Below are 14,981 nucleotides of genomic sequence, written 5' to 3'. Positions count from 1 at the left end.
ACCCATCTGGCCAAAGTGCCAGATATGCAGCCCAGCACACTTCATGTAGTTCAGAAACTGAGGTAAAACTTGCTGCCAAGTTTCCAAGACCTGTGGTTGCTGATCTTCCTCCCTCTTTTCCTTCTACCAGCCCTGCCTCTGGTTGCCTTTTTATCTGAATCTTCCAGCCAAGTCCTGGAGTTAATTTGTTTTGAATATTATTAGCCCAGAGTTCCTCTCCTATGGAGCCAAGGCACTATCTTGAACCTTGGGTGGAAATTATAATGAGTCTTCAGTGGCTTAACTATGGAAGTTTCTTTTTGATTGAAAATCATGTAAACCAACCCTGACAAGCTGAATTTTTTTTTTTAAAAAAAGAGGGGTACAGGGTGAGAAGTGAAATTTTGGGGAAGGATATTAGTATCTCACCCCAGAATTTAAGGACAACGCTGAAAAACATAAGGAATCATCCCAGTGATCATGGCAACTCTGAAGCTTTTAGCAAATTAGAATGCCTGCCTTAGTCTTACTCTGATCACTTCAAAAATGTACCTCCACCAAGTGTTTCTGAAACCAGGTGTCATGTCAAAGGCAGGAAACAGCAGCTTCCTTCATGTGGTTCAGAAATTGAAGGTAGTGGACCTTCTCTCCAGAGAAGCAACTAAGCAGATCCCCAAGAAGTGAGCCCAGTGAGTGCAGCTCAGGTGAGGCATTTAGGGGGAGGCCCAGGTCTGTGGGGCTCTGCTTTTGTATTGGGATGGGACAGTCTCTGCACCAGGGGAAATCGTCGTAAGCCCAGCAGCCATGCCGACAAGTCTGTATATTGGACCTTCCTTGGGAAGAATGGTCAAATAGGGAGACCTGTCTTTAAGGAGGCCAGATTTTTTAAAAAATATATTTTATTGATTTTTTACAGAGAGGAAGGGAGAGGAATAGAGAGTTAGAAACATCAATGAGAGAGAAACATCGATCAGCTGCCTCCTGCACAACCCCTGCTGGGGATGTGCCCGCAACCAAGGTACATGCCCTTGACCAGAATCGAACCTGGGACCCTTCAGTCCGCAGGCCGACACTCTATCCGCTGAGCCAAACCGGTCAGGGCAAGGAGGCCAGATTTTTATCAGCGGAAGTTGCCATTTTGTAAGGAGTTTATCATTTTCTTCATTGTGCCATTCAATCTGACCTCTTTCATGGTCTTCCTCTAGTTAAAATCAATTTATAGTCAGTTCTACTTTCCTGATGGACTTCATATCATTTCTTTCAGTTTAGCTTCTATTGGTTAAACTTTAGAAGAGGCTTTCAAAATAGAATTTGGGTCCCGCCAGCGAAAATATGGAGAGCCACACTTGAAGTTATTGCCTTGTCCTTGCCCCAGGCAAGGATGGTTGTGAACTTTGGAGGCTGGTCCATCCCAGACTCTCCTGCCTTAAACCTGAATTACTGTGACATTCATTCATTCGTTCGTTCATTCACTCACCCATCAAGACTTCATTATGTCGGAAACTCTATCAAGAGGTAGGGATACAAAGATAAATTTGGAATCATATCTGCCCTGAGGGGCTTACAGGGTTTGGAAATGTGCCTGTTGTAAAGGCAATGGCTTTATAATACCAAGTGGTTAAAGCAGTGCAGGCTCAGGGAGCAACACCGGCCCAGAGATGCTTCCTTGGCAGCATAACTGGCCCTATGGCTATACCCACCCCCACCCGCTCCCAGGACTGAGACTGGTAGGCAGGATAACAGCCTCCTCAAAGATGCCCACATCCCTCCCTGGACCTGTGAATAAGCTATGTTACGTGGTGAGAGGGAATTAAGCTTTCAGATTAATTGAAGCCACTAATCAGCTGGCATTGAGATGGGGAGATAATCCTGGATGGTCCAGGTGGGCCCAGTGTACTCACAGTGTCCTTATAAGTGAAGGAAAAGGCGGAAAAGGGAGAACCAGCATGTGAAGACTTGACCTGCTGTTGCTGGCTTAGAAGATGGAGGGGTAGGGCCACCAGCCAAGGAACGCAGGCAGCCTCTGGGAGCTAGAAAAGGCAAAGGAATGGAATCTCCTCCAGAGCCTCCAGGAGGAAAGCAGCCGAGGCAATACCTTGGCTTTTAGATTAGTCACACTCATTTCAGACTTCTGACTCCCACAACTGTCAGGTTATAAATTTGAGTTATTTTAAGTCATTATGCTTGTGATTGTTACAGCAGCAATAAGAAAATAGAGCCAATAGGAGTATGCTGGGAGGTATGAATGCTGGTTATCTGCAAAAAGGAAGATTGAATCGGTGCATCTTTCTAGAGCATCATTTAAAAAATTATTTTCATGTGGAACAAGATAAAAAAGTTTGGCATCGACCTTGAAGATAAAGCACAAGCTTTCACATTCTTTCTCATCTGTGAGCTGCTTTGATCCCTGGGCTCCAGTCCCCCTGGGCTCCAAAGTGTTCAAGAGGCACTAATATGTCTTAGCACTGTAGTCAGTGACTACAGACAACTCTCATTGTTATTCTTAGCAGAATGCTACACATTAGTCCTTTATTATTATTATTTTTATTATTATTATTATTATCATTGATTTCAGAGAGGAGGGGAGAGGGAGAGAGGGATAGAAACATCAATGATGAGAGAGAATCATTGCTCGGCTGCCTCCTGCACGCCCCTCACTGGGGATCGAGCCAGCAACCTGGGCATGTGCTCCTGATTGGAATTGAACCCGGGACCCTTCAGTCTGCAGGCTGACGCTCCATCCACTGAGCCAAATCAGCTAGGATTTAAAAATACTCTATATCAGTAGTTCTCAACCTTCCTAATGCCATGACCCTTTAATACAGTTCCTCATGTTGTGGTGACCCCCAACCATAAAATTATTTTCGTTGCTACTTCATAACTGTAATTTTGCTACTGTTATGAATCGTAATGTAAATACCTGATATGCAGGATGTATTTTCATAGTTACAAATTGAACATAATTAAAGCATAGTGATTAATCACAAAAACAATATGTAATTATGTATATGTTTTCCGATGGTCTTAGGCGACCCCTGTGAAAGGGTCGTTCGACCCCCAAAGGGGTCGCGACCCACAGGTTGAGAACCGCTGCTCTACATCAAAATAGAATAACATCAAACATTTTTACAATCCTTTCGCAAACACTTCTTTATAGGTGCCTAAAACAGGCCTGTGAAGAAAGGGTAATTATTCTCACTTGTCAGAGGAGGAAACAAAAGCTAGAAAGATTGTCCAAGGTCAACAGGTACCAAGTGGTAGTGTTGGCTCTTTCCAAGACACCAGGGTGGTGCCAGGCATGTCGCAGGTGGTGTTTCTCTGGGGTAGGTCACATAGGTGCCAGTCCCCAGTTCATCAAGCGTCTGCCATCTAACGACTGTTCACGGAGCCCTGCGCCTGCACAACAGCTGCTCTTGATTTAGGTGTCGATGCTTTCATTCTGACTGTAAAACTGCAACCGGCCCCTTGTCCTGATATGACTTGCTCTGTTCTCGTGAAGGGATCACACTGACAAAAGAGCACAGACAACGTGCCAGGGTGGGAATGGGGCTTCTGATAACAGCAAAAGGCCATTTTCATTGTGGTCCCAACGCCACTGGCCTGAGCGAAGTGCAGAAAGAGGAGGAGCCCGGAGTGTCCCGTTCATTATGGGGGTCACGATCAATGGCTTTTCTCAGTGCTCCTTTCCATGGGGCAGCGGAGCGTGATCTGGGCTCAGGTCTCCGAGGCTGCAGTTGTGTTTGGGCAGTGAGGACCTCATGTGAACTCAAGCACTGTAGAAAGGTTTTGTTTTGTTTGTAGGTTTATCATTATTAATTAGGGTTTTATAATTACAGAGGAGGTATTTCTCTCTCCTCATTGTCTTTCTCTTACTCCAATTCAAGGTCTGTACTTTCTATACTTTTTCAAATTACCTTTTCAAAGGAGTCTTTCTGACCACCCATATAAATATCACCCTCACCCAATCCCATGCTTTTGGCTCTCTATTCTTTTACCTTCTCTATTAGTTTGTTCAAAGCACTTCTCTCACCTGACATATTATTTTTTCTTTTTTTTTTTTCTGTCTCCCCTGCCGCAGAGCAGATGCTATACCTCCTTTGTTTGCTGTTGTGTCTAGACAAGTGCCTGACACGTAGTAGAGCTCAGTAAATATTTGTTGAATGAATTACTGAATTCTTTAATCTACCTAGCACAATCCCCAGCCTGCTGTATAAGAGACCCTAGGAAAATAAAAAGGAAGAAGTCATAGCAAAGTAGGGGGAAAACCTTAACTTACTTTTTTGCAGTCAGAGTTTCTAGCTTCAGATTGACTGATTGATTGGGGGAAGGGAAGGATCAGAGTGGGGAAACTTTGGACTTGGGGTCGGTCGGAAGCATAGAGTCAGAACTGCTCTCAGCCCCTGAGGGACATGCCCAAGCCTGGCTCTGGGCAGAGCTCGATTCCTGCCTGGACTGCCCTCCTTCAGATAGACGTGAATATTCACTTAGATACACAAAGGCTTTGGTAGTTTATTTCAGTAGTTTGGTGGTAGGAGGCAGTAGAGAGAAGCTGTGAGTACACTTTTTTGAGATCCAGTGATTTGTTACAAGTTTGTTCTAAAGCTAGTAAGAAATATGGGCAGTGGATAAATCCTCCTATATTCCAGTGCATTCGTGGGGTTTGGATTCGTGACTTTTGTAAAGTCTACTGGGAAACGTCCAGTTATTGCTTAAGGTCTAGATCAATATCGCCTTTTCTAGGAAAGATTTTCTGACTCATTCCATGGAAGGGTTAGCTCTTCAGGGTTAGTTCTCCGAAAGCCACCAGCCTGCTTTGTTCATATCGCCGACATTGGTCTTTTACCCTGCTCATTTAAATGACTATTCATTAAAACAAAAAAAAAGAAAGGAAAAGAAATAAGTAAATGACTATTAGGTTAAGTGATATCCATTGATATCTCTGAGCACTAGGAAGCCAGAAATCATCTCATCACACCTCATATCTCCAGTGTCCAGCTCACAAGGTGGTACTCGGTGAATGCTGAGAAAATAGACAAGTAAATACATGAACAAACAAGAGACTAAGATCCAGGCACAGCTATCTCATTGTTAAACTATATGAATATGTGTTTCCCCTCCATTCAGGCACTCTGATCGTTCTGAAACATCCCTATCCAAGAAAAGTGGAAGAACCTTCCATTTATGAATCGGTCCGGGTTCACACAGCAATGCAGACAGGAAGAACGGAGAATGATTTGGTGCCCACTGCGCCTTCAGTAAGTGGCCATCCATCTGACACAGCTCTCTCGCTGTCCAATAGCAATAAAGTGCAATAAGAGTAATACACTTTCAAAGTATGTCTGCTCACATAAAAATTCTCACTTGGGATATAAAACCTGAAAAGGAACATAAGGTTTGAAGCTTATGACTCAGTTTATCTGGTTCGGCATAAATCACACACACACACACAAAAATGCGATTATTGAGAGGATCTTAAATACTTAGAAAATAGCACTTAAATCTCCATCCTCACTTAGTCAAACTAGTTCATGCTAGAATAGGTGAAAGGTATTTAAGTTCACATAGTTGACTGAACTATTATTCTTCAACACGTTTCTAAAATAAAGAAAACAATTTTCTTCTACATTTCAACCGTATATGGAAGAAAATTATTTTTCAAATATATTGTCCTGCAAGCCCCGGGGATGCTATTTTTCCTGGCCTTTTTCTCCTTCACTGAATGAAGGTACCGACAGAAAACACTGGCCCTTCTCTGTAACAGGGCCATTGTGCAGTCTGAGTGCCCCCAGAGCACTCATTGTTCTTCTGAGAGTCCACTTCTGTTTGTGCTGTGAGCTGTGACCCTGCAAAGATTCCTCTCCAGCACCCTCTGCCCTACATTATGCTCAAGGCTCCTCTATTCTCTTTCTTTTTGTTTGCTGACTCCTCCTGGTATAAGACATCTGGATTTGCGCAGATAATAAAGAAGACAACACACAAATGAGACCTCAAGAGCTGATTCTAGATAGCAACCATTACACATGGAAAACATCCACTTGGAGATATTCAGCCTCAATTCTATTAAAATAGGTGTGACCTTTCTGTCTCCGGGGCACTTTTCCTACTCTGCCACCAAAGACACCTCTCTTAAAAAACAGATTCACCACATACCTTCCTGTTAACATCCTTCTGTGGTGTCCATGGTCTTCTCAGCTGGCCTGGACCCTGCTCACACCTCTGGCCTCACCTCAGGCTATGCCCACACTCACACTGTGGAACCTGCCTCTCTCAACAACATGCATTTCTGATTGTGCTCCTCCTTCCTGCCCTGCATCTGAAGTGCTACCGACGCCACACTGTCTCCTCATTTTTCAAGACTTGCATCAGGGATCAGTATCTTCCAGAAAGACTTCGAAGCTCCTCCTAGTTTCCTGTAAAATGCCCCTCTTCTGTGGTCCCAAGCACCCTCTGTTTCCCTTCATTCTGGACTCGTCATAGTGGAGGCTAACTACCCTTCCCAGCAGCCTGACACTTCTCAGGACAGGAATCATAGCTTGGAGTGTAGCTCTACAGCCTAGCCAGGTTACAGCACACATTACATTCTTGTCACAAAGCTACATCTACTCAAAAATTAAGATTCTGCAAATTGGTTGAGAAAGATATTTTAGCTTTGTTAGAGTTGTAGGAGGAAGCATCAGACCTCAGAACTAAAGAAATTTCGGAAAATAAGACAAATTGTCATCAGACCAAAGAACAAATCAAGACCTACCTTTTAATTCTTTTTTTTTTCCGGTAGACCCTATTGTTCTTAACGTTCTTCTTTACCCTTCCTTACCCCACCACCTATCACTTCACCATCTCATTCACCTGTAGTCTCAGTTTAACATCACATTCCCCCCTTTACCCTTCTCCTAAAGATCTTCATTCAAGGTCAATAGTACCATACCTTATGTGTGTCCTTTATCAACAGTAAAATGCAGGTAACACCTAATTTGAAGGGTTGTTGTGAGCATGAGAAGTAGAGAGAAGCAGATCACTTTAGACTCAAACCTGGAAGCCTTATTACTTACCTTCTTTGCTCACTCCAGGTATCAGATGATTTACCTGCCCAAATATCTAAATATGGCATATATAGAAGGTTCTGTATAAGGGAGTTTTTAAAACAGTGGTGAGTGAATGGTTGAGAATGACTGCACTGACACTATATAATCAGAAGTCCATGAAGTTTTTTGTGACAGAAAATTATAAAGGGTTTCTAGTGGTCCTAACCAGTTTGGCTCAGTGGATAGAGCATCGACCTGGGGACTGAAGGGTCCTGGGTTCGATTCCGGTCAAGGGCACATGCCCAGGTTGTGGGCCCAATCCCCAGTAGAAGGTGAGCAGGAGGCAGCCAATTAATGATTCTCTCTCATCATTGATGTTTCTATCTCTCTCTTCCTCTTCCTTCCCCTCTGAAATTAATAAAAATATCTTTTAAAAATAAAGGGTTTCTAGTAGAGACTGAAGTATCTCTTATTAGTTCTCACTAGAGAGTAATTGATCACCGGACCAGCTGGCTGGGGAAATAGTCCTGGTTGGATCAGATGCTCTTGTCCCTTAATGAACATGAGTTATCAACCTTCATTGTTGTCCCCAGTGCCAACATGATGCTGTACCACCATCTCCAAACTGAGAGCTCTGAGGGCTTCCAGACTTCTCTCTTCCCCTTTTGGGAGGCAGGTCTTTCATAAGCTCTAGCAGTAGAGAAAGAAAATTAAGTCCTATTTACTGAAAAAAAGAACTTGCTTGAAGTGAAAATGAAAACAGATGTCCCATTGCCCAGAAATGAAGATGCTTGTGTAACACTGTTTAACGTCCTTTGGCAACTGCATTTGGGGAAATTACTATTTGTCTATGTTATAAACAATATAGGATTGGGTTCCTGAGATAGGATGAAATTTAACTAATTTACTTATTTAAAGTTTTTTTCTTTTTTAATTGACTTTATTGGGGTGACACTGGTTAATAATATTATATAGGTTTCAGGTGTACAATTCTGTAATACGTCATCTGTATATTGTATTGAGTGTTCACCACCCTAAGTCATATCTTTTTCCATCACCATTTACCCCCACTTTACCCACTTCTCCCTCCACCAGCCCCCTTTCCCACTGATAATCACCATACTGTTGTCTGTCTATGAGGGTTTTTTTGTTTTGCTTAATCTATTTACCCTCTTCACCCAGCCCCTCAACCTCACTCCACTCTGACAGCTGTCAGTCTGTTCTCTGTTTCTATGAGTTTGTTTCTATTTTGTTTGTTAGTTCATTAGATTCCAATATAAGTGTAATCATATGGTCTTTCTTTGACTTATTTCACGTAGCATAATACTCTCCAGGTCCATCCATGCTATTGTAAAAGGTAAGATTTTCTTTCATTTTTTTTTTTTCCAGAAGAGTAGTATTCTATTGTATAAACATACCACAGCTTTTTTATTCATTTACCTATTGATGAGCACTTGGACTGCTTCCAAATCTTGGCTATTGTAAATAATGCTACAATGAAATAGGGCTGTATATATTCTTTCAAATTAGTGTTTGGAATTTCTTCATATATATTCCCCAAAGTGGAAGCACTGGGTCATAAGGCAGAGACAAGACTTACTGACGGATTGACTGTGCTATGTGAAAGAAAGAGCAACAGGGTAAACAATTCTCCATTTACTGAGATGGCTAAGGTTGCAGGAGGAGTGGGGTTTGAATCTGGGAAATGTAAAATACCAATTAGTTATGTGGGTAGAGATTAAGTGACATAATATAGTCCAAGTGCCTAATGTAGCATAGGTCCTATCTAAAATGCCAGCTTCATTGCTTTCCTTTTGTGGGATTTTTAACAACTTCCTTCTAAAATTTCCGTTCCCTTGGCTTCTGCAATAACTTTCTTTATTCTGTTATCTCTTTAACATATTTCATAGTTGTTTTTCTTTGACATTCCCCTCATATGTTTGCCTTTTTAAATATTCAGTCTTTGAAGCTCTTCTCACAGTTAACAATTTAGTGTCAATCTTTCTAGCCTTTTTCTTAAATAAGATTATATATTATATATATAAACAAATAGGTAATATCCTATATAATAAAAGGGTGATATGTAAATTGACCCTAATGGCAGAACAACCACTGGACCAATCACTATGAGGCGCACTGACCACCTCTTGGTCTCTTTCCCCGCCGGCAGGCTCTGATCACCTGATGGTGAAAGGGGAGCCAGGGGTGAGTGGCGGGGGGCATGGGCGGTGCCCTGCTGGTCACCCCACACACAAAGGGCTATCTGTGGTGGAGGCTGGGCCAGTGAGCGGGCGGGAATAGCAGACCTCTCGGTCCCTTCCCCAGGCCGTCAGGCACCAATCACCCAATATTGAATGGGGAACCAGGGGTGGGTGGTGGCATGGGGTGGGGCTGGCTGCGGGCACCCAGGGAAGATGGCCTTGATTACAGGCCAGGCTTAAGGACTGTACCCACACACAAATTTTGTGCACCAGGCCTCTAGTATTATATTTAAAACAAATATATTATATATAATGAGCTCTTCATTGTAATTAGAGTTACAATGTGCTTGTTTAATTAATTATCTATGGAATCTTCATGTCCTTACATAGTCTTCTAAATCATCATTGAAACAAATTCCTAAAAATTCCAATATTTGGATATACCATTTTTTTAGTTAGTCCTCTGTTACGTTTTTATATTTTGGTTTTGGTGGTTGTTCAAGATTTTTTGAAAATATACATGCTATTTATTATTTTAAATAATTTCAGACTTACAGAAAAAATTGCAGGAATAGTACAAAGATTACATGATACACAAGAATAAACTTAAAATGGATTAAAGACTTAAATGTTAGACTCAAAACCATAAAAATCCTAGAAGAAAATATAGGCAGTAAAATCTCAGACATTTCTCATAGCAATATTTTCACTTTGAGCAAGGAAAACAAAAGAAAAAATACACAAATGAGACTACATTAAATTAAAAAGATTTTGCAAGATGAAGGAAACCACCAACAAAATGAAAAGACAATCCACTGAATGGGAGAACATATTTGCCAATGATGCAGAGAAGGGGTAACCTCATGCGCTATTGGTAGGAATGCAGATTGGTGCAGCCACTGTGGAAAGCAGTATGGAGTTACCTCAAAAAATTGAAAATATGACCCAGCGATTCCAGTTCTAGAAATATATCTGAAGAAACCTGAAACACTAATTCAAAAGAATATATCTACTCCTATGTTCATAGCAGCATTATTTATAATAGCCATAGCAGCATTATTTATAATAGCCAAGTAGGAAACCTTACCATTTGCAATAGCATGGATAGACCTGGAGAGTATTATGCTAAGTGAAATAAACCAGTCAGAGAAAGACCACATGATTTCACTTATATGTGGAATGTAATGAGCAAAATAAACAAAAAAAATAGAAACAGACTGAGAGATACAGAGAACAAACTGACAACTTTCAGAGGGTTGGGGGGCTGGGTGAAAAAGGTGAAGGGATTAAGCAAAGGAAAAAAACCTCATAGACACAGACAACAACATGATTATCAGAGCGAGAAGGGAGTGGGGGAGGTAGAAGTGGATAAAGTGGGGAGCAGGCCTAAGCCATCAGTAAGACATCCCCTGAGGGCTCCCAGACTGTGAGAGGGGGCAGGCCAGGCTGAGGGACCCACCCCCAGTGCTACTAGTTCTACTATAAGAAAAAGCTTTTTATTTTCTGAATCTCTGCAATAATTTATTTTTATATCAATGTTTATAATCATGACTATCATTTTTTATTTTGATCCTTTACATTTTCCCAGATTGGCCAATAAGAACCCATTCAAGGTGACTTCTATGTCATTATAGCCTCATAATTCTTTGAGAATTTTCTTACTTTCTGGTATAGCAAAAATGTTCCAGGCTTATCCTGTACATTCCTTACATCCATATCTAAAATCAGCTATTTCTCCAAGAAATTCTGTTCTTTTTTCCTGGAGAGCAGTACTTTAGAAGCCAAGACCTGGGTACCATGCTTATTGTTATTAGGATGTCACTCTCCCAGCCCACTCTGAGAATAGAGTAGCAAACATATATATTAAATACAGATGCACACATACCTATACTGATATCTATATTTATTTCTACTGCTATTTCTAGATCTACCTCTCTACATATATTTATATATCTATACCTATCTATCCATCATCTATCTATGGGTTCCTGCCAATACCTCCAATCCTGATCCAACACTATAAGGCTCATTCTAGTTTTTCCACTTTTCATATTTGTAGCTCCCTTCTCCCACAGTGAGGAATATAGACCCCATTATCTTCAACACATGTATGTGTGATCAATCAAATGTAGCACTCTCCTATTGCCCAGGAACCACTGCCCAGCCATTGCCACTCCTACCCTCACCTCAGATGCCAACCTAGCCTGACTTGGCTCTAAAACTAAGCCTTGTCTGCCACCTCATCCCCCCAGGCAGAAAGCCCTCCTCACCTGCCAGCCTTCAACATGAAATTCCAAGCTGTTGCAGCCACTGTTGTCCACACAGATGCTCTCTGTACCCTGCTTGGTCCCACCCAGTTCTGAGGTGGATGCCCTCACATTGATACCTTCTTGCTCCACCCCACCCAATGACTTCTGACTAAAGTTAAGGCAGGCAGGCACACAAGCAGATAAAAAGGATGGTAGGAAGACTCATCCTTTATTTTTAAACATTTAGGTGGTTTCCAATTTGGGACACGTATAAATATCTTTCCTGTTACAGATCATAAATCTTTTAAAAGATGAACCTGCTATATAATTATTTCCTTTCTTACCTCCTGAGAACATGAATAAAATTAATATTCTCAGCTCTTCCCTCTGCCACCGTCTACTTATCCACCAAAACCTTACAAAAATACTAGATTTGTAGCATATTGCTTGGATGGAGGTAAGATGAAATGGGCAGCATAATTTCTTAGCTTGATTTCAATGAACAATTCTATAAGGGCCTTCTATATAACAATTTACCCTTAATTATTTTGCCTGCAACAACCCAAAATCTTAATTTTTTTTCCATTTCCATAATATGACAACCAAACTAACTTCAGTCACTTCAATTTCCTTTAAATGTCAAAATAAATCAAACTGATTATGCTAAATCAAATTCACCAATATTGTTTAATATTATTTAAATGAACACTTGGGAAGTTCATTCTTACTTTATTGCCGTAAGAATTTTAAAAGAAGTGCTGATGTTTATTTCTTGCTTTAACTCTTTTTACTGTGGTAGTTGTTGTTCCTCTTTTTATTTGGAGGGAGAATTCACCTCAGGAAAAAATACTCTGGAAACTCCCATAAAAAGAACCTTGACGTCAACTAAGTTATTTCCCAATTTTTACTCACTTTTTCCTTACTAATATAAGATATATTATAACACCATATTAGAACAAAATATCCTACCAGGAGTTCAATTTCTGCCAAAACCTATACATTTCTTCATCTTAGGGTTCTTATTTTATGCAAATTTCTATTACTACAGTCCCTTACCATTTGTTACATTTTATAGTTGCTGGGGAAGTGTATGATATTATTACCCTTGAATGAATGATGTATGTGTTAGTAGAAATGACTCATTCTCACTTCCAATTCCTTTTGGATGAATGAAGTATGAATAAACCTGCATTCCAGAAAGTCTGTTTCATGGAATACAGGTCTCCAAAGATGGTCTATGAAAAACCGAAGAGGGGTTTGGTGGAGGATTGTGCAATAAAATAAATATTGGAGTGGTATTTCCAACATTCCCTTTTAAAAATTCATATTAGCATAATACAGACTTTGGGAAGCACAGAAGTGAAGAAATTCCTTCATTTTGCTTAATCCAGTTTCCCAAATGTATTGACCCAGCGTCAGTGTGTGCCGGCATGCTGTGTGCCTAATACCCTGCAGCAACCCAAGCCTCTGAGTTTCACAGGACACACTTTGCCCAACACTGACTTTTATAAGTGGTATGATGTGGTTTATTGTGTGCAAATAGCTAAGTCCTGTCCGAAGAGAGTATTTCAGTGGTTGCCTGTTGCTACAGAATTATGCAAGACAATCCAGTCCGACAGTCTCTAACAACACAGGAAGGATTTTCAAGGGCCTAGGTGAAGAATGAAAGGTGATTATTTAAAGATCAAAGGCAAACGTGTTTTATTTAAAGGCAGGACAGAAATAGAAAGACAAAGATCATGTTGCCATAGCTCTGGGCTTCACTTGGTACTTCTCTCTTTTCCAGCTGGGCACCAAGGAAGGTTACCTCACCAAGCAGGGAGGCCTGGTCAAGGTAAGGAGGCGTGTGATGCTAGTGCTAGCCGTGAAGAAAGACATGTCATGTAGACTCAGTTCTCACTTTGACCCTTTTGAAAAGCATAATTGCCTGCTCATTTCGACCTAGTTATAAGATTTACCTGTTTCAAGGGTTCATCTTAATGGCCAGTATTAGCTAAAATTCTGGAAAATTACTTGACTATTTTCTGACAGAGCCAAAAGTATCAGAGTAGCCTACAGTTAATACCCAAGAAAAAAAATACAACCCTTTTTTAATGGAATGATGGAGGAGGAGGAGCAAGTTAACTCCAGCAAATTTATATAAAAACATTTTATTATCAAAGGAGTTAAAATTGTATAAAATGTTAGCTAAACGTGGGCAAAAACCATCACTGGCATTAATGTAACTATGTTGTGTGTTTTTTTTTAAATCCCAAAGAAAACACAATTTAGGACTTGACTACTCCCGGCCATCTAATTGTCCCTCCATTGATGTGATCATATGTTTGAAGTTACTCTTTTATTTTACTGTGCCAAGACCTTCATGTAATCTCTCTACCCTTCCTATTTAAAGAGTCAGGGCACTTAATATCTCTCAAGGGTACTTCCCTGCTTGGACTGAACCTACATATTTATTTAGTTATTTGTGTCCCTACTGGACTGGATGCTCCCTGAGGACAGGAAGTATTCATATTCACAGCAGATTTATTTTTAAATCCGTTGTTACTTCTTTAACCAGGCACATGGGCACTCAGCATAAGATTAGGGTTCAGTTAGTAAACAAAGAGATGTGGGGAACAACAGTTTTTGCCATCAATGCCGTAGAATTCTTAGGCAAAGTTTAGAGTACTGTGTGGTTTGAGGTTCCTAAACCTCAATTTGCATATTTGTAAAACAAGAATAATAATATTTGGCATTGTATGAGAATTGGCTATATGTAAACCTTCAAGGATAGTATGTAGCCCACAGCAGATGCTCAAAAAGTGATATGTATTCTTCTTATAACAGAGTTAATAAGAGGAAAATTTTAGTGTTTGTTATCAAACACCTTGAATATTTACAGTAGGCTATTTTTTGTTTAAATATGCTAATGATATCCTTGCCTTTACCATGAGCTTAATGCACAGAATCATTGTAATTTTTCTAGGTATTTTGAAACTTTTTATCAGAAATGACACCTCAAGAATATTTTCTTGTATCTAATCTTTTAGACTTGTTTTAATCAAAAGGAAATTATCTCATTGAAATACTGCATTTCTGTATTCCAAACCTACATGTTCTGATTATTTCTTTCTCAGACCTGGAAAACAAGGTGGTTCACTTTGCACAGGAATGAACTGAAATACTTCAAAGATCAGATGGTGAGAATCATAATAATACATTTTCCTTTTAAAAATCAGCTCTCTAGATGAAAGGAACATCTGCCTTTAAAATCCCTAAAATTTTCCTTATGAACACCTGAAACACCTAATAAATCAGTGGAGAGGTGAGTTCTTGATATGAGCCAACTTTTTTTTTCTTTCAAAGATGAGATGTGTATCCCAGGAACTGCTCTTCGGGACCAGCTAAACTAGGGCAATAGAATTCCTTTCCTGCCTCAAAGTATTAACTGCTTTTTACAGCGATTTCTCCCCCTATTAAAAGTATGTCCAGGTCCCATATCCATTTCACTAAACCAATTTAAATTTATTTTGTTTCTTCTCACTTCCCCA

The 14,981-nt window shown here is 40.3% G+C and overlaps 1 protein-coding gene across 1 annotated transcript in view; it reads left to right on the top strand.

Moving 5' to 3' along the window:
- Positions 1–14,981, top strand: part of DAPP1 (dual adaptor of phosphotyrosine and 3-phosphoinositides 1) — a 48,230-nt gene that overhangs the window by 26,984 nt on the left and 6,265 nt on the right. The window contains exons 4-6 of the mRNA XM_070392164.1: positions 5,104–5,234; positions 13,238–13,285; positions 14,568–14,630. Coding sequence (XP_070248265.1) covers positions 5,104–5,234; positions 13,238–13,285; positions 14,568–14,630 — 242 coding nt within the window. The remainder of the gene's footprint in view (positions 1–5,103; positions 5,235–13,237; positions 13,286–14,567; positions 14,631–14,981) is intronic.

This window comes from Myotis yumanensis, unplaced genomic scaffold, assembly GCF_028538775.1.
Source record: "Myotis yumanensis isolate MYYU_CA2020_CCGP unplaced genomic scaffold, mMyoYum1.0.hap1 SCAF_1, whole genome shotgun sequence".
NCBI lineage: Eukaryota > Metazoa > Chordata > Mammalia > Chiroptera > Vespertilionidae > Myotis > Myotis yumanensis.
The sequence above is the reverse complement of the archived record's forward strand: the minus strand, read 5'-3'. Positions and strand labels throughout refer to the sequence as shown.